Source organism: Talpa europaea (genome assembly GCF_964194135.1).
Source record: "Talpa europaea genome assembly, chromosome: 7".
Lineage (NCBI taxonomy): Eukaryota > Metazoa > Chordata > Mammalia > Eulipotyphla > Talpidae > Talpa > Talpa europaea.
In genome coordinates this window covers 85,267,038-85,287,135 of record NC_140074.1, presented here as the reverse complement: position 1 = coordinate 85,287,135, position 20,098 = coordinate 85,267,038, and the positions used below count along the sequence as shown (strand labels likewise).

The 20,098-nt window shown below is 39.8% G+C and overlaps 1 protein-coding gene across 2 annotated transcripts in view; it reads right to left on the bottom strand.

Annotated features, from left to right (window-relative positions):
- Window positions 1–14,755: 14,755 nt before the first annotated feature.
- Window positions 14,756–20,098, bottom strand: part of GOSR1 (golgi SNAP receptor complex member 1) — a gene marked incomplete at both ends in the record, with an annotated part of 41,497 nt that continues 36,154 nt past the window's right edge. For both annotated transcript variants that reach the window (XM_084237662.1, XM_084237663.1), the window contains 2 exons: window positions 14,756–14,880; window positions 18,202–18,284. In XM_084237662.1, the coding sequence (XP_084093788.1) occupies window positions 14,756–14,880; window positions 18,202–18,284 (208 nt within the window). The remainder of the gene's footprint in view (window positions 14,881–18,201; window positions 18,285–20,098) is intronic.

Sequence of the window (20,098 nt, the reverse complement as noted above, 5' to 3'; positions counted from 1 at the left end):
CCAGAGACAGAGTGGGGAACAGAACAGGCAGATTGACTGAAAGATGCTGCTGAGGGGTGCAGTGGGCAAGTCAGGAGAGGTCTGCTGTGCCATGTGAGTAGCTCCCCGGCCAGGTATCAAACTCCTGCTGCAGTGGCTGCAGATAGCTTCATACATTGCATCTTAACCCCTTGAGCCACCAGGGAGGCCCAAATAAATCAATCTTTAAAAAAAATTTGAAAAAAATCTCAGTATGCTTTTGATATGACTGTTGTAATTTTCTGTCTCCCAGTAGCAACAGTTTACCGGTGTGGTCCAACAAAAGAATTTCTAACACTTTCTCATTAGGTCTAGCTGCCTCCTCTGACACTATCATTGCCTTTCTGATGACTGTCCTGAGCCATCAGCACTTACCCAGCCAGAATTACATCTGGCATGGATTGAACTCACAGGCCAAGCTGTCATTTTAATAAGAAGCCTTGGGGTTCTCCTATATGGATTTATGCTCATGTTTCTGGTGAATCTGTTCCTAAAAGTTTCATCAAGCTCAATCCTGGCCCCAATGGTGGCTCCGACCAGTTTATCTACGTCAAAGGCAAAGTCTTGCTTGCCCAAGGAGCCTACTTGAGGGGCCCAGGTCCCAGCAGGTTGTACTCCCTAGAGAAGCTCTGCCCCAGGACACCTCCCTTGCTCAGAGGCATCTCCTCAGGGCAGGGCAGGTATGTGGGGGCAGGGGTCAGGGCTTCCAGGGAGTTGAGCCCTGGAGGTTCTTCTCAGGAGGGTACTTGGTCCTGCAAGGAAGGAAAACCACTTCCCTTGAGACTTCTTCCTGCTGGAAGTAGGGATTCAGTGATACAGAAATCTTGAAAACCTTCTAGCTGGGGACATGAGCTTGTTACTGGAGAGAAAGTGACGTGAAAATATCTCATCCTTTACATACAGTTAATAGAGCACAGATGAATTAAATTCAAAGCATTTTAATCAAAAACTTCTGTCTCGTTCTCAATGCTTGTCATCTGGGGGGAAATCATGAGATACTCCATTCCACTTTCAGCTCTGTTTGGCATGAACAGATTCACATTCAGATAATATTTACTAAACATTTACTATGTACTTTTTCAATACACAACCTCATTTGATCCTCCTGATAACCTATTTTAAATAGGGATTAGTCATCTCATTTTACAGATTAAAAAACAAAGGCTTATAAGTGATGAAGTTATTAACCAAGGACACAGTCATAAGCACAGAAAAAAAGTCAACATCTTTTCCTTCTATCTCAACAGCAAAAAATTTTTTCTAATTAATTTTAAGTCCACAGTTAAATTTTTTTACATTGTGGTAAAATACACATAAAATTGTCATTTTAATTGTACAGTTAAATAGTGTTAAGCACATTCACGCTGCTGTGCAGCCATCACCACCACGCACCTCCAGAACCTTTTTCATCTTGCAAAACTGATACTCTGTTCCCACTAAACATGAACTTCCATCCCTTTCCTTCCCCAGCCCCTGGAGCCCCCCTTTTACTTCCCTCTCTATGAATTTGACCAAGTATTTCATATAAGTAGATTGGCTTCTCACAGCGTAAGGTCCCCAACTTTCATCGATGTTTTAGCAGGTGTCTAAATTTCCTTTCTGTTTAGGACTCAATAACATAACAAATTTTGTTGACTCATTCATCCATCAATAGATACTTGGGTTGCTTCTATCTGGTTATTGTGAATAATGCTGCTATGAGCATGGGGGTACAGATACTTCTTAGAGTTACTGCTTTCAATTCTTTGGGGTATAGACGCAGAGATGGAGTTGCTGGATCATATAGTATTTCCATTTATACTTTTTTAAAAAAAAGATTTATTTATGCATACAAGAGCTGAGGTGCAGGCCAGAAATGCGGGGGCGGGTGAGAGGATTCACCAGAGACAGAATGAAGAGCAGAATAGGCAGATGCACTGAAATACACGGTTGAGGGGAGCAGCGGGCAAGACAGGAGAGGTCTGCTGCACCATGTGGGTAGCTCCCTGCCCGGGGATCGAACATGTGCTGCAGTGGCTGCGGATAGCTTCATAGTGCTGCATCTTAACCCCTTGTGCCACCAGGGAGGCCCCTCCATTTATAATTTTTTAAGTGACCATAATAGAGTTTTCTATAGTGACTGCATGATTTTACATCCTCCCAACAATGCATAAGGGAAACATTTTTCCACATTCTTGCCACTCACCAGGGGATGGGAGCGAAGCCTTAGTACACAGTTTTATAACCTGTTTGTTGTCCCCAACTACAGGGAGGATGTGAAGAAAAAGGTCTCTAGAATATTGGGAAAGAGATTCAAGACGACGGTTTGAGCAGCTGCCTCTGGGAAACAAAATGAGTAGACTGGAGATCACAGATGAGAAGTTCTCTTACTTTTTCACCTGGCATGTCCTGCATTTTAAAATTGTTTGTTTTTGAAACAAAAAATAGGCTGCTTTGGAAAATGTCTGTATTGAAACCATGTTTTTAACAGATGGATGGAGACTATTCTATTTAGCCAAGAACACTTCAGAAATTCCACACTGTAGGAAACTGGAACACTGCAGTGTTAATGGAACTGTGAACATTTTACATCTTATATTTAATCATTTACAGTGGGTCACACAGTGATGATGACATCTGCACCATAATTCCTCTGAGACCCCCCTCAAGCAGGACTTGGTGGTACTTTTATTTAAATGAATTCTGTTTCAGTTTTTTAATTTCCTCCCTCTTTCCTGCTGAAGGTAGCCTTGGAAAGAGAACCCAAGAGTGGCTCCCCCAACTGGTCTGTGAAAAAAGATTTGGCATATTTTCCTTTTCAGTGCCTGCTTTCTGCTTCCAGTGCTGCTTTCCTAATTGAAACACGATTTAGATTCGTAGCTTTGTGTTGCAGACCTGTTCGATGAATGCCTCATCCAAATTGATGTTCTTTTAAGAAAGCAATGGTGAATTGACAAGAAATCATATTTTAATACCTCTTTGTGACTCCATTCTGACCCTGCTCTTTGATCCAACCTAATTGATCCAACCAATTAGTTTTGTGAACGCATTAGTTCATAAAAATTTCACATAAACTAAAATTCATTTCCAAGGCTGAGTTCTATTAAATTAATATTTAGCTCCAAGGAAACATGAACATGTGCCTTAAAAGAGTTGTTTATTCCAGGGAAGTATCTATGTTATTATGTGAATGTCATTGATTATGCAATGAAATTTTATTTCAGCCTAAACTCTCTTTATCTCTCTATTGAAAATGGCAAATTCTTTGGGTGTATGTTCGTTGTAGAAGTAAGGATCGAATGGAAAAATACAAAAAAATGAAAATTTCCTACTTCCCTAACATTTGTTGATAATCACTGTTAAGCATTTTGCATTTTTTTCATTTTTTAAATGTCTAGGCATTTACATGCATATTATTAAAATAAAGTTGGGATTTCATTGTGCATTTGTTCTCGTGACCAGATTTCTTCATGACATACAGCACAGACACTGTCCCATGCCATTAAATTTTTATAGGCAGCTTACTTTTTCTTTTTTTTAAAGATTTATTTATTTATTTATACAAGCACTGGGTACAATCAGAAGCAGGAGGGTGAGAGAATTCACCAGAGCCAGAGTGGGGAACAGAAGAGTCAGAATGATGAAATACATCGCTGAGGGGAGCAGCGAGCATGGCAGGAGAGGTCTGCGCGCCATGTTGTGTCCTTGCTGGTGGCCGGGGATCGAACCTGCACTGCAGAGGTTGTGGGCAGCTTCGCAGCCCAGCGCTCAACCGCTGCGCCACTGGGGAGGCCCTAGGCAGCTTACTTTTCAATGCCTGCATTGAATTTCATGATGCAGACACCTCACTCTTGATTTAGTTATAACCAACACCCCCTTTTTTAAATATAAAAGTGGTTTCCAATTTTTATCCCATTATAAGGGTTGTTCAGATAACCCTTAATTTTTCTTTTTAAAACCTTGAAAGTAAGATAAATTCTGCCAACTCCCAAACTATGTTTGCAACCTCTTGGTTTCTTTCTGGGAGTGTGTGTGTGTGTGTGTGTGTGTGTGTGCACGTTTTGAATTGGACCCAGTTTTGTTCTCCAAATTGCCATGAAGAATGCTTAGGCTATTTCTAATGGCTGTGAGAAGGGAGCCCAAGGAATATGATGCCAGAATGAAGAGAGTTGAAGTAATTTACAGTAGACCAGGAATAGTTCCATAAAAGCAGGGCTGAGGAGCAGAACTAAATAACCTCCCCCACAAGGTCCCTTTTAATCTATATTGTCATGGTCACCTAGTGCTGCCCATTCTGTGGAATACTTCACCTTGTATTTGCTGATTTATTACTACAGTCATTCTCAATCCATGTCACATATTAGAATCACTTGAGGTAAAGAAGTCTAAAAAAGATTCATGCTGCAAGTGTTTATCTGGGGGTGGAACCCGCATATTGTTTTGTGTGTGTTTGTATTTAAAGACAGCATTCTAGGTGATTCCAATGTGCCCTGGCTGAGAATTTTCACTTTATGGCTTCTTGGTCACTAGCAAGCCTTGAGTTGCTGGCCTTGGTGCTGAATTTCTTCATGTCATGGGCTGCTCCCAAGTTGTCCCCACTTCCCAAGCTGTAAGCAACTGTTCCCAAAATGCTGATTCACAGAGGTAACAGTAACCCAGCTCTTTCTGAGTGATTAGGCTAAAAGATCAGCATTTCACTGCAGCTGCTCACCTCCCCACACAGGCAATTAGCCACAGAAACACACAGACACTGTTTAGAAGATCCCTTTCTGGGCTGAGCTTTTAATGCCCAGAAGCACAATATGTAGCTATATTCACATCAGATAAAAATCATCTGGCTTTGGGGTGTAGTATTTGCTCCCTGGAGAAAGGAGACATTGCCTTGGATCTGCAGTTTGGTAGTACCTAATGGGTGGAGAAGAGGGAAATGCATGCCTGGCACTCTGGGGAGCCAGACAGCTATGCAGGAGGGGGCATGAGACCCAGTCAGAAGGTGTGGGCTTGACGCTTATCTCTACTTTTGCCTAGCCACAGGACTTTGCAATTAATCCAGCTAATGATCAATTTATTCTCTATAAAATGAGGATAAAGATGACTGCCATAATTATAACCATGCCCTAGTTATGATGTCAGAGTAATATGAGGTAAGGATATGTATATCAAGAAAGTCAGGGGTGCAGGGCTTACCTGACAGAGATTTCTGTATTTGTAAAATGGTCAGAAAACAGACCTCTTATGTCTTCTTTGTCCCCTATCTTGCTAAGGGGCACAAGGAAACTGTTGGGGGTGATGGATATGTTCACTACTTGGATAATGGTGCTCAACTGTTCACCTTAAATATACTGAGTTTACTATATGTCAATTATACCTCAATAAAGCTGCTTTTAAAAAAAGGTTGTGTATGTAATACATACCTATCATTCCCCACTTAACAACATATCTCAGAGATTCCATATCAGTCTGTAAGTTACCTTTCATTTTGACAGCTGTAGATTATTTCATGATGTAGAATTATGTGATTAATCATCTTCCTACCAATGGACATTTAGGTTACTTATAGTCTTTCTTTTACAGCCAATGCTGCTATGAACATCCTTATATACACATTGCTTTGCATCTACAAGGTGAATTCTTACAAGTGGAATTGCCAAGTCAAAGATCACTCAGAGGTTTTATTTATTTACAATTTGCATAGTTTCACTTATTTATGATTTCCATAGATACTATGCAAGGCTCAAGTCCTGCCTACACTGAACTGGAAGGGATGGGTTCCCCTCTGGGTGCGACAAAGTACCGAGCAGCCGAGCTCTACAAAGTGGGATTTCCTTGGCGATCACTCTCCCAAGAGCATATGGTGCAGTCCTGTTTGCAGTTACTGTTTGGCCCCACTTTTTCTTTGGCAACAGGATGTCTAGAAATAGTTGTGGAAAGCCAGGCCCCTCATACCATGGTGCCTACTTTACCTGACTGGTCACAGAGAAAGAGAACAGAAGGACTGGGCAGCTGTAAAAACAGTGAGGCAGTAGTGAAAGAAGAGGCAAAGCAGCCGATGACATCCCTTTCCAGGCATTACATTCATTTTAGTGCAGAGCAACAGATCCTTCCACTTATCTCTCCCCTCTCTCAATATTTATTGACAGCCAAGTAAGCAAGCTAAGTTTCTGTTTCTATGGACTTGATGGGGACTGTGGGAACACACAAGAGAGCCAGGTGAGGGAATCTTCCCAGAAGAAGAGCTATTTGCTTCCCTTTTTTAAAAAGTTGAGGTGAAATTCATATAACATAGTTGGTCCAGTGGCATTTGGTATACTCACACTGTGTACAGCCACTTCTGTGTACTTCTGAAACACTTCATTACTGAAAAAGGAAGCCCTGTACCCATTAAGCAATCACCCCAGACAGGGTTTTTAATTCAAGGAGGAAGTATATCACAGGCAGGCATGGAGAGGAAGCCATTCTAAGACACACTTTTTTACAAAAGCCTAGGACATCAAGTCAGAGGTATATACCATTGGGATGAGGAAGTGACGGGATAAGGCAGGAAGGAAAGGTGATTGCAAGGGGGAGATCGCATGTGCCAGCTTTGTCCTACAGGCAGCAAATTGGTCAAGGGTGGTAAGAAGGGATTAGTGGTTATAGGACACATTTGAGTAACTTCTTCCCTGGAGGGATCTGGTCAACTTTAATATGAATTCAGTTTGAGCCATGATTTCTCAATACTGGCACTACTGACATCTTGGGCTGAATAATTCTTTGCTGATGGGAGCTGTCCAGTGCATTATAGGATATTTAGCAGTTATCTCTGACCTCCACCAGGTAACTAGCAGTAGCATCCACCCCACCCGACTCCGGCTGTGATAACCAATGTCTCCAGACATTGCCAAAAGATTATCAAGGCAGAGAGGCAAATTCCGACCCCCACCACCTCCATTTGAGACTGCTGAACTGTGACCCTGAACTCCACAATTTTAGGGAGAGGGCAAATTACAGGGTGCTGTGGGAGACACCCCTTGGAGCTATGGACACACAGGAGCTATGGACACAAGACCTCTGAGGTCTGGACCTTACAAACATGAACAAATTAAAACTTTGGAGCTTTTTTCAATTTCTTCCTCCATTCATTCAAACAACCACTTATGTGCCAAGTACTAGGAGTTCACCATTAAGCTAAGTTCTGTTTCTAACAGAGAGGCTCATCCCAGGAGGGCAAGGAAGGAGAAAGGTGGGAAGACTTCCTGTGGAAGACGAGGAGTGGGGTCTCTTGGTGTCAGCTTTCTGCCTTGCTCCCTGCCAGTCTTCCAGCCCCTCCCAGTGCTCCCAGGAAGGGCTGTGGAGTGAGATGTCCCAGGGTGGCTGAACCCAGGACCCAGGGGCTCCTTGCCAAAGATCCGGTGCCCAAAGGTGATACAGATGCAGAGCCACTGGTGGCTTCAAGAAGTATGTGGGTTCAGGAAGTGAGGACATCCGTGGGATACTGCGTAGGCTAGAGCGCCGCCTCAAGTGTTCTGGACCATGAGCGATTCCGGGGAGCTTTGCACAATCCAAGAGGCAAAGGGCAGATTTGGCAATTAGGAGCAATTGATTTGTTTCTCTTCTTTTTGTTAAGCCCAGTAGGATAGGGGCTATGAGTCAGATTTAATTGAGAAGTTATGCGACAGTTTCTGCATCAAGTTCATACATGTCATATAAAGATGAACAGATCCCTGCCTTTGCTCTCCAGCACTTGCAGTTGAGTGGTGGACCCTCCCTCCACATTACTTCTTGAGAGCATTCTAAGGAATTTTGTACTGTTCTCTTTGATGTGAATCCACTTTACAAATTAGAAAACTGAACTGAACGGTTTAAAGACTTGCCATCGGCTGGAAAGTATCAACCCAGTGTCAGAACATACAACTTCAAGACCTGTTCTTTCTGCTGCACCACATGCTTCTGCTAATTACAATTCATAAGAGGAAATGCCTTCGGCAAAGGGCAGCTGACAGACAACTGGAGACCCTGATCTCAAGCAAAGTACTTACTCCCTCGGGCTTGCTTCCCTGCCTGTGAATGGAGAATGCTGCCTCCCCAAGTGGACACGGTTTTATTTGTATGTGTGTTGCCTGTCTGTCATACGAAGCAAAGTGCTGGGTGTACATTCCAAGGGTCACCTATAACACACTGCCATAGATAAGAGGGAGCTGTAAGTTATTCTTAGGAGCAGTAAGAGTTTGGAAGCTGTTTAGGGAGATAAACTTGGCAGCTACGTGTAGAGTGGAGTGAGCTCCGTGTAGGGGTGAGTGAGAGCCTGGAAACCCAGCCCAGAGGGCGCACGATACAGTCTGGCCCAACAGGGCCTCAATTTGTGGGACGTGCAAAGAGAGACAGGAGAGGAAAATGGAGAGGACTTAGGATTAACTCCAGGGAGAAAACACAAAATGCCACAAAATTCTCAGCAAATTATCCATGATGAGGAAGAACTGTAAGATTTAAATGTCACATTCATTTAGAGATAACTTATCACTTTGGGAGAAATGTTTAATTAAACCATACCTTTTTGGCACTGAATTAAAAGTAGCTACTAACCATGTTTGCTTGCTCCCCTTCAAGTTGTAATTTCATTGGTAAGACTCATTGGATCTTTGAGAATAACTAAAATAAATGTACTAATTAAAAGAAAGTGACCGTTTCCTAAGAGTTTTGTATCTCAAAGGAGGGAAACTGAATATCTTAGTCTAGGACAACAAATTAAATTTATGACGGTGAAAAGAGCATCAAGTGATCTCTGGGATTCCTCTAAACAGAAAGTTAGACTTTTCAGCACCCAACCTTTTTAGCTTTTAAGTGTCTTTAGAGAATTAGTAATAAAGAGCTTTGTAAGCTGAGCAGCTCTGCCGAGGTGGGAAATCTCAGCTGAGTAGAGCGGAAGGCATCAAGCTAAAGTGCATTTCTCTCTGTTCCAATGAAGCCAGCAAATACGTATCTTCAGAAAGAAAAACATAATTGTTTTTCTCCTGCCATTTGTGTTAGAGAAACAAGGGGAAACGGCCTGATAGCAATTACCTTCAGTGGGATTCTCTAGCTCTGATATCAGTCAGACAAAGCGGCTGGGCAGTCTCAGCTCCTTCGGGAAACAAAGGTCAGTGGAGTAAGAGTGGCAGCCATTCCACCTGGAAAGGAAAAGCACCATCACTGTAGTTTGGATGGCATCACTGGGATCTGTGCTGAGGTGTCTGTGCCATTTCTAAGAACTCTGAGGTTCTAAACTAGAAAGAAGATTAGGAAGGGTTGGGCAGGAAGTTTGATCGAACTCAAGTCACTAAAAAAAATTTTGTGCAACTTCAGTGCATTAGTTCTTGCAAACAAACAGTGATTGACAAACAAATCCTTTTTGTCAAGCACTTGGCTAATAGTTAGCTTTCCTTGAAAATGCCCAAGTCGCAGGGCCACCTATATATTCTAAATGCATCACCTTTAAAATCAGTTCTTTTATAGCTTTTTCCCTAATCATGCCACGAGTTAAATTTTTTGTAGAACTAGTGTATTAGAGGTATCAAGGAACCCTCAAGATTCAAACCCTTCCTTTGCTATACTCACTGATATCAAGCAAATTACTTAATCCTTCTAGGCTTGTTTTCCTATCTGTAAAAGGGAAGTCTACCTTCCTTTTTAAAAAGTGGGGTTGAATTTGATCTATGTCTGTGGAGGTGTGTGCACATACAGAGCTGGATGCAGAGTAGGTAGCTAAAAAGTTAGGATCCCAGTGAAGAGGTGGCAGTTAGATGTCAAGTGAATGGATGGCAGGGAAAAACTGGGGTGATCAAGAAAGGAAAGAATAAGTTCTCCCTAGGGGTTAAGTCTCAGCGTTATCATCTCTAAGGCCTGAGTTCAATCCCCGGCCAGGGAGCTGGCCCACATGGCGCAGCAGAGCTCTCTTGTCTTGCCCGCTGCTCCTCTCAGCAGTGTGTTTCAGTAGATCTGCCTGTTCTGCTCCCCACTTTGGTGAATCCTCTCACCCCCCTTCCCCGCACCTCTGGCCTATACCCCAGTTCTTCTACACAAAAATAAAATAAAACGTAAAAAAAAAAAGAATGAATGTGGCTTAATTGAAAAAAAGAAAGAAGAATGTGCTCCTAGGATGGATGAAGTAAGGGATGAGGAGTCACTACTAATGGGGACAGGGTTCCTTTGGGTGGGGGTGCGAAGAAAATGCTCTTAAGTTAGTGCTTCTGGTTGCACAATACACTAAAAGTCTATACTATCTGTACTATGCCTTAAAAGGTGAATTTTCTGGCATGTGTATTATATCTCGATTACGAGGTTATTGTTTAAAAAGATGCAAAAAACATAAATAAGAACATTTGAAGAGGTAATAGGAAATGAGGGATTTTCAGATTCTCTGGTGGAGTGGAGAATCAACCTCTGGATGGATCTATAGTATGATTTAGGGAGGTTTTCTTGCTAAATCCTACAATTTTAATTCCCATCTTATCTTCTAATGTTTCTTTGTGGTAAGAGATTCTCCTTCACTTCCTGGGCTAAAGTATGTGAAATGCTCACACAATTTTTCTGAATGACAGGTGACATTGTTTCACCTGGATTTTTTTTTTTAATAATAAATTTTATTTTTATATTCCCCATACATTTGCAACCCCCCCATTCTGACCCCAATCCCTCCCCTCCTGCCCCCCACACCCCAAAAAGTGTCTCTGGTTCATAGTTTTTTGTTGATTTTGATTTTCACTTTCTTATAGTTATTCATTTTCCTGGTCCCTTATTTAAGTTTTCTAGATTCCTGCTATGAGTGAGACCATCCGGTATTTTTCTTTTTCTTTCTGGCTTATTTCGCTGAGCATGATCCCTTCCAGCACCATCCATGTTGCTGCAAATGGCATGTGTTTATCTTTTTTGAATGCTGAGTGATATTCCATGGTATATATGTACCACATCTTCTTGTTTCACCTGGATTTTAAGACATTGTGAGAAATACTTAACATTTTCATAACCACTATTCCCAAGCTGCCTTGATAGTTACTGTTTCAATACAAATCACCATAGGCACAACCATTTAGGCTTCTAATTTATTATTAAATTACATAACAAAGCTTCTTTTGTACAGTCAGAAAATGCATATTTAGATGAGAACAAAAACTAAATACAAATACAACAAAAAAGTTTGGTCCAAATTCAAGTTCCAAAGAAGCCATTTTAAAAGCAAAAAATTCTAGAAAGTGCATTTGGAATAGATTTTTTAAAAACTGTATTGGCATTTTTCATCATGATAAATTATGATTGGAATTGATTTAAGAGGGAATGGATGCAAATACTATGATACTAAAGTGAGACCTTAGGTACAAATTAAAAAAAAAAAAATTCCCTCAAGACATGGCCCAGGTTTGTCTCAGTTTCTTATCCAATAAACATCCTTAAGATTTACTTCTCTTAAGGTATGCAGAGGCTTATGTAAAGGAACAAGATTAGTTTATAAAGACCATGGTGAAAAGCTCTGCATCTTTTTGAAGATCAGGCCAAACAATTCATTGTCCCAAAGGAGAACGGTACATAATTTCAATTTTCTAAGAATTCCTCTGCTTTTTAGGTACATTTCCCCACAAAATTCAATGAAAGCAGTCAACTTCCAAGAAATTGTATCTGATGATCAAATGTGAGGCATTAGAAAGCAAAAGGCTGGTCCAGTCCTTTAAAGTCCTTCCTATCAGGTTGAGATAAATAGTGAAAGAGAAAATTAATGGTGGGGATGCAAGTCCAAGGTGTCTTGATTACACAGAGGCATCCAGACTCAATGAGTATGTTTTTCTAGTCAGATGCAGTCAGCATCTAAATGGAAAGAACCAAAATAAATATTTGGTTCCAGATACAAAAAGATCCCTCCTAAGCGTCTGCTTTTACCATCTTATTTTCTCCTCGGGATTTTACTCCCATACCTGATCTGGGCACCAGGCAGTATGGAAAAAAGCCTTCTCTGTAAAAGCAAATTTTGGAAAAAAGAATAGTGGAAAAGGAAAGCCCCTTTATAACATTAGAAAAGTAAAATGAGCAATGCAGATTACAGGGAATCCTTCATCATCATCTTCAATAATAAGATTAATAATAAAATGAATGCAGAGATAGCCAGGATGGATCAGCTAAAGCACTTGGATATCTGGGCTTGAACTTGAGTAATTTATTAAATATTTTTCACTATAGTTATCAGCACACATGAAAATAAAACCTCAGAAGTATATCTTATGGAATCTTCTGTACTTTTTGTTGCCATGGTTTTTCATACTTTATTTAGTGAAACAAAAAGTTTTGAGTGGTTACTAAAAACATCCAAATATAAGACAATAACAAAGGGAGAATAATTTCCCCTAAGAGACAACATTTGAGAGTAGATACAGAAAATTCCTCTGACCTCCCAAGCTCTGACTGACTCTAACAAGCAACTCACCATTAGCCCCTGTGGCTAGCAAAAAAGGGCAAAAAATCAAGATGACTGAAAAAAAATTAAACGGCACATCACTGCAAGAGTTCAAATCATCTATCAAAGGATCTACACTGAGCCTCTACTTCTAAGTGGCACATACACTTCTATTTCCTTGCTCCAGGGTTTCTTCTGCTAACGAAGGAACCCGAAGAGCAAAGGATAAGCAAGCGCAGTTGTAGCTTTCCACATTTGGCCCTGGGTCACCTTACTACGGGCTACAGCACTGGGAGATTAGTCAGACCTATCTGACACCAACATCTACACCAAACTTTTCAACTTCCTTGGAAGAACAAGTTTATTTTCACAAAGAAAATAACCAACATAATTCTGTTACTTCATTTAAGCATAATTTTAATGGCAAGGCCCATCAGCCATCAAAAGTATGTGTGTGTGATTAGTTGCAGCAAGCTAGATTAGCTTGTATCCTAGTTTTATTCTCACACAATCAGCTTTAACAAATGCACCAAATAATCAGACCAGTAAAAAAGACTGGTAGTATAATTAAATAAATAACTTTATTTATGATACTTCAGATTTTATAAATGCAAACTAGGTAGCAACCAAAGTCCCATAAATTCTAGCTGAGGCACAACCATCAATCAAGGCGCTTTGAAAAATCAAAGATAATAAAGTGTCAGGGGAAAGAAGTTTTGTTCTCCCAAGAGAGACTTCAATAAACAATCTTACTTCCCTAATCCTTTAAAGTTTACGTTGGGAAAACCTAAACTTAATTTTAAGGGTGCCACCAATCAAAGAAATGATCAATCAACCCATATTTAGAAAAATAAACCCCAGAATTAAAAAAAAAATATCAAATACCCTGCATACCCAGAACATAATAAAACTTTGACACCAGAATAAAATCTCTCAGTTTGTACCAGACCAGGGGTTAGTCTACCCATCGACCTAGATATCAAGTTGTCTGAAGCATCAACACATTATGATGTAGTAACATCTACATGCTAATATCCTCTCATTTCCTGTAGTACAACTGGAAGCCAATATTATAAATACCATAGTAAGATCCAATGGTGAAGCGCAGACTTCTTTCTCGCTGAGTACAGAAAGTTTTCAAATCTACTTGTAGTTCATTTAGACAAGAAATTATAGAAACAGAGAAATAGTTAAACTTGAAACAAAGTCTGGTGGATGATTTAAAATATTGTCACTCTCTAGGGATGACAATAGAAGACAGATGCAGACAGAGATAAATTCTGTCACAAGCACCTTCAATAGTGAAACCATTCTCTGGATGTTTGGAAAAGCTTAACAGATTTGGAATGAACAGATTTTTATAAAATACAGAATCCCTGGTACAGACAGTAGTTCTTAAACTTTTGTTCTTAAATTATGAAGCATTTACAAATGGAATTATCTGGGTGGTGGCCCTTTTATTTCTTCTTACATGTGGCTTGTTGAACAGATCTCATGGAAAATTGAGCAGTCCCCTCAGTGAGTTTACCAGTGTTATCCTGACATGATGAGAAATATTTAGGCGCATTGACATTGGCTATTAGTTTCTTTTGTCATGGTAGAAATGACATTTAATTTTCTTATACAGCAATATTATTCCAATGGAAGAAATAACAAAAAAATCAAAACAATGACTGCCTCCTTCTCAAAAAGCCTGTCATTCTTGACTTAATGCAGTTAAGCCCAGGTTGTATGCACACACAAAAAGAATTTAAAAAATCTTTTTTGCAGTGTGTGTCTTCTGTTTTACACAAACCTATCAGCATCTTCAAGAATCATGAGAAATGGAATTTTCCTTGATACCAAGAATTGGGGAAACAGTAGAAATTTATAACACAGATTATTGAGAAATGACTTGTGATTTCTCATCATGAGCATAAAATAAAAGGACAAGAATTATTTTTATTCACAACCCAATCTAGTGGTTTGAAAGGAAAGCAGTTTTTGGATATAAGGAAACCTGGTTTTCTGAAGAGTTCAGCCAGCCATCAGACTTGGCTTGTCAACAGCCTTCAAACACTTTCACTGAAACACAGAAACTTAGTTTCTGACTGGTTTACTTACCTTCTGGGGAGACAAAAGCAACTGAAAACACATTTTTTTTTTTTAAACTAAACACAGAAGAAAATGTGTGTTAGAAAAGACAGCACAGGAAAACTGTGGCTTCAGCTGAACCTGACCATGTCACAGAATATTTCACTATGAGTCTTGAGTTAATCCTGCTGGTCAGGCTAATTATCAGGGCAACTTCTCCTTCCTTTTTTCCTTATTCCAGATCAGGGTGTGAAAGCAGTGGTTGTCAAGAGTCTCTGGAGATGTCCATCAATGGAAAGCATACAGCAGCAATAGGATGGTACAGACACCAATAACACCACCCAAGATAAGGGAGTCTCGTCGCTTCCGGAGGTTGATCCGTTGGATGAGGCTGTTCACAGCAGGAAAGCGATCTTTGAGAAATCTTTATTAAGGGTCATATCTGGAAGAAGCCTCTTCAGTGAAAAGTCACAGGTATTATAAATATAGAGATCAGTGGGGTCCAGAAATGAAGTGATGAGATAAAAGAGGGAAAGAAAATTTTACTGAGAAAGTCTTGGGCACACATATGTCAAAATTAGGAATGCTCTACTGCTCAGTCACAGTCATCCCAATACATTGTATTACACAAATAAGAATGAAAATTAAAAATAGACAGGGAGAAGAAAGTAACAATAGTGACAGCTACCTGTACAGAGGGATTACTGCAAGCTTCAGGGAGCCACTGTGGTCAGGAACAAAGGAATCGTGCAGAGTAGGGAGGCCCAGGTGTATCGGTATACAGAGCGATCACCACCTCTCACTTTCACCTCTTCTCTCTCAGAAGATTAAGAAGTTTTGCCAAAGAGTTTCAAGAAGTATCTGATTCTTTCCTCAGAGTGATAAGATTCTCATGGATTCAGACAATAAGAACCAACTCTAGGATCTGTATAATCAGGCATTGGTGAGTTATTTAAATATTTTTATTTATTTTGCAGTAGTAGATAGAATATGGAAGGAAAGTGGGTTAAAGTGATCTTGGTGTTCTATTTGGGGAACATAAAAAAAGAGATAGATTGCAGGGAGTTTGGTGCCATGCATGTCTCACACCATTTTACTGCTACAGCAGAAGGCAGAATGTGTGCTGACCATAGATCTGTGAATGACTGTATGGGAGGTGTTTGTAAAATGTATTAAGAATATCTGAAGAGAATGAATCTAACAGCCCTTCTGTCACATATCAGTTGTTTGATGTTATTGATGATCGGGCAGACTACAGTTGCCTTGTTTACTGAGTTGATATCCACACATACCAGCGTTTTTATCAAGACTGGATTAAAGATAAGATTTAAGTGCTCCTTCATCAGCTAGCCCAATTGGCCAGGAAATAGTTGAACTGGAAGTATTAGCTGGATGGGATGGCTTCGAACACAGGCATATACAGTGTGCTGTAGTATAAGATTTGTATTATAGTAATACTGTTTCCACTGATACACTCTGTCAGGACTGAGTATTAGATAAAATGGGAGGATTTGTTTAATCTGAAACCCTCACTGCCTGCTCCTTCTCTCCCCTCCACCCCCCCTTTTTTTTCACTTAAAACACTTTTATGATGTTTTAGAGAGAGGCTATTCATTATCAGTTAATGTTGGTTCCAATCCTCCCAACTTCATATCTGCTTTAATAATATTTACTGTACCTCTTCAAGGGGGTAGGTGGTGAAGAGACAACACTGCAGTTATGTCCTCAAGGTAAAGTCTTAGTGAAAAACAAATAAATATTCTTTAGTTATTAAAAAAAAAAGAAAAAGAAAAATTTCAAACTTAGGGGTTTTATAGTCGCCACAACTGTATTTTTACTTAGTAGTTAAAAATACCTTCACGCTTTTACTTCTTTATATGTTGCAGACCAAGTACATGCTTCCGCATCCTGTATTGTTCTGCATTTCTAGCAATGGTTTCTGACTATACACCTGCAGGTGCAGCCTTCTTGTTAAGAGACATTATATTAAGGTCAGAGAAGCTACCAACAAAATCACCTGAGATATGAGATAGCTGGAATAATTCCTATTCCCTGTGAATTCTCACTGCATTTTCCTGTAATGAAATGACTTTCAGCAGGGAATATATTTATTTGCAGACTTAAATAATCTACACATTGTGTGATTAAGACCATGTCTTCTTTGCATCTTGAACTTCATTGTGCATCTAGAATAGAGCTTTACACACTGCAGCCATTAATGTGTTTTTCAATTATTAATGAAAAAAAAGCAAGAACTTGCAGAGACAATTTTAAAATGTAGTACAGGAAACATGAAGTAATGAGCAAGAACTATGATAAGGTACAAATCTCATTAAAGTAAATGCTTAATCTTTTCTCGCTTAGTAAAAAAAGATCAACAAATCCTCTTGGAAGAGTGTGAGAACTTTCAGCATTAGGAAACCCTTTCTACAGCAGACATGTTTCTGTCTAGTTCACCTCTAGGGAACGCTCTCTTTCCTTTTCTATAGATAGTTCATAGATAGTCCATGTAATAGGGCAGAACTCACCTTTTTCTCTGCTATCATGTATACATGCAAATTCAGGATTGATCAGAAATATCCCTCCCCCTTCTTGGCCAGTGACGGGGCTAGACAGTGATTCAAGCTGGGGCAATCACAGACCTCTTGGGACTTTTACCATAGCATTAGAAAAGATATCCTTCTTCCATGGGGATTTTCAAAATGGCAGGAAGTGACACTTGTAGCCATCTCTATCACTGACAAAGCCTTCTAGAGAATGAGGTCAGCCAACACACAGGAAAACAGAATGATAAGGAATTGTCAGAGAGAAGACAGATTTGTAATAGTAAAATTTGATCCCTGAATATTGTCATATGTTAAGCCAGATTCCACCCCTGAATTTACAGATACTTGAATAGATTCTCTCCTTTCCCTTTTTAGGTCAGTGAATTAGGTTTCTGTTACTACCTTAGTAGTCTTGACTAATTCATACCCATTTTATTTATTTTTTTAAACACGCATTCTTTTGGAATGATTATACCACTACTCTGTAAACTGTAGAATCCCATGTAAACTATAAACTATTTTAGATGTGTGGTTTTATTCTTTATAAAAAGAATAAAATTCATCAAAAAGAAAAAAAGCCTGGAAAATACCAATACATCAAATAAGGTACCAAACTAAAATGTAGCCTTGAATTACCTAGGAGCAGATAATCAACTTGAAAATTACAGATCTTTCCACCTTATTAATTGGGGAAGGAAACTTTTTCCCTAGTAGGTTTGACTTCTCAGAGAGTAAACAAATGTTTCAGAGTAGCAGATCTAGCAGTTTCTCCAAGAAAGGAAGAACTAGTAATTCTGATTTAAATTGGGAAACTGAAGAGGTGAAAAGGTAGCAGTTACAACAAACAAGCAGAGAATCATGAAAATATTCTACCAGCAATGGTAACTCATCTACACATGCGGCTGTTTGTGCTTTCCCCTTCCAAGTGCCTGCCACTGACATACTCTCCAAATTGGAAAAAGAAACAAAAATATATAACTTTTGAAGTACTCTTTCAGGAAAAAACAAACAACAAAACACTGAATAGTATGAAGTAGAAGTGCAGGATACATTTATATTATGTAATTATTAACGTTCTCTTACTGGAACCGATGATTGTAACCTGACAGAAGAAGAGAAAAAGAAAAAGTACTCCCACAGACCCCGCCCCCCAAAAAACCCACAAATATAAACTTTCAAAAAGGATACTGGCCAAAGTGTTCATTTTGCTCTGAATTGACTTTAACATTCCTCTTTGTGAAGTCATATTTTCTTTTGTTGCCATAGCAATGCTGTAAGGGGGGAAAAGAGGATAATTAAATTGGCATTTCAGATTATTGTGAATGGACCCATCATATCCTTAAAAGTAAACAGAAAACTAAGGTGAGTAATATCATCTTGAAAAGCACTAGGCAGAAAAAAGAAAAAAAATCATTTTCTAAGACACCTTCCCATGTCCTTTTTCTCAATGACCACTCCATCCTTACTGCTATCTCTGATTTCCTTTTTGGACTACACAGTAAATCATTTCCTGTGGGTTGTTTTTTCAAAGTAACACATGACACAAGACATTAACAGACACATTTACCAAAGTATCTTAAAATGGTTTTAAAAGGGATTTGCTATTAACATGCCTTCATAATCAGGAAAAACCATGGAGAGGGAAGTAGGGAATTACAACAATAAAAATAGAACCAAAGATGCAATATATCATAAAGTATTCATATACAAACAGTTCTGAATTTGTGAAAATACTATGTTCCAAAATCTACTTGTGAGCCAACTAGGCAGGTTTTAGGACACACATGCAACACTATGTTTGCCTTCCAAGCCAGATGGTAATGGTCATAGATTCATTAAGTGATTAGAAAGAAGGGGAGGGGCCTCCCTGGTGGCGCAGGGGTTAAAGTCAGTGCTATCAAGATAATGGGCAGCCATTGCGGCATGTATTCGATCCTCAGCCAGGTAGCTAACCCACACGGGGCAGCAGACCTCTCCTGTCTCGCCTGCGGCTCCCCTCAGCAGTGTAGTTCAGTAGACCTGCCTGTTCTGCTCCCTGCTCTGTCTCTGGTGAATCCTCTCACCCCCTGTACCCTTGGTCTATACCCCAGTTCTTGTATGCACAAATAAAAATAAATCTTTAAAAAGAAAGAAAGAAGGGGAAAAGTTACTCTTTGTGTATTTTCTCCATGTGTCTACTCTGATGTCCTATTTAAATGAATCTGTTAATATCTTTTAGCTATCACTACTAGGATTATTAACTTTATTTTTTATTTTTTTTTTCAAAGATTTATTTATTCATACAAGCACTGGGTACAGTCAGAAGCACGGGAGGGTGAGAGAATTCACCAGAGCCAGAGCGGGGAGCAGAGCAGGCAGAAGAACCAAAGCATACTGCTGAGGGGAGCAGCGGGCGGCAGGAGAGGTCTATGCAACATGTGGGACCCTCCTCTGGTGGCTGGGAATCAGCCGGGGATCGAACTGGTGCTGCAGAGGCTGTGGGCAGCTTTGCAACTCAGCACTCAACAGCTGCGCTACCGGGGAGGCCCGGATTATTAACTTTAAATAGTCGTATCTCCCTGGACATTAGAATCCTAGAGGGCAGGGTCAGTATCCATTTTAATATGTAACACACAGGGGAGTGCTTTTCATAATGACATTATAAAAAGTAACAGGTAACAGAATGTTCCAGAGAATAATTCCAAAAATAGGTGAAATACTGAAAAAAAAAAAAAAAAAGCAACAGAAATAAAGTGAGTTTAGGAAGATGGCGATTCAGAGCACAAAATTCCTGATCTCAGGACAAATTTTCTTCTCTATGGAGGAAACCAAGAACTAAAGCAGACATACTAGGGCAGTTTCTTCTGAGATCTCCAGGGAAGAAAGAAAGACAAAGGGGTATACTCTCTCAGTGAGGAAAGTACCAAGGAACTAGATATTCTAGTTGACAGGGAAGGCTAGATTTTCTTCAAGCCTGGTGCAAACACAGGTTTTCACTGCATCCTGAGGAGCCCAGACAGTGGAGGATATGGCTCTCCATGTACAGGGACTGCAGCAATGGACTGAAATGCTCCCAATCCTGGCAGCTAGGAAAGGACTGTTATAT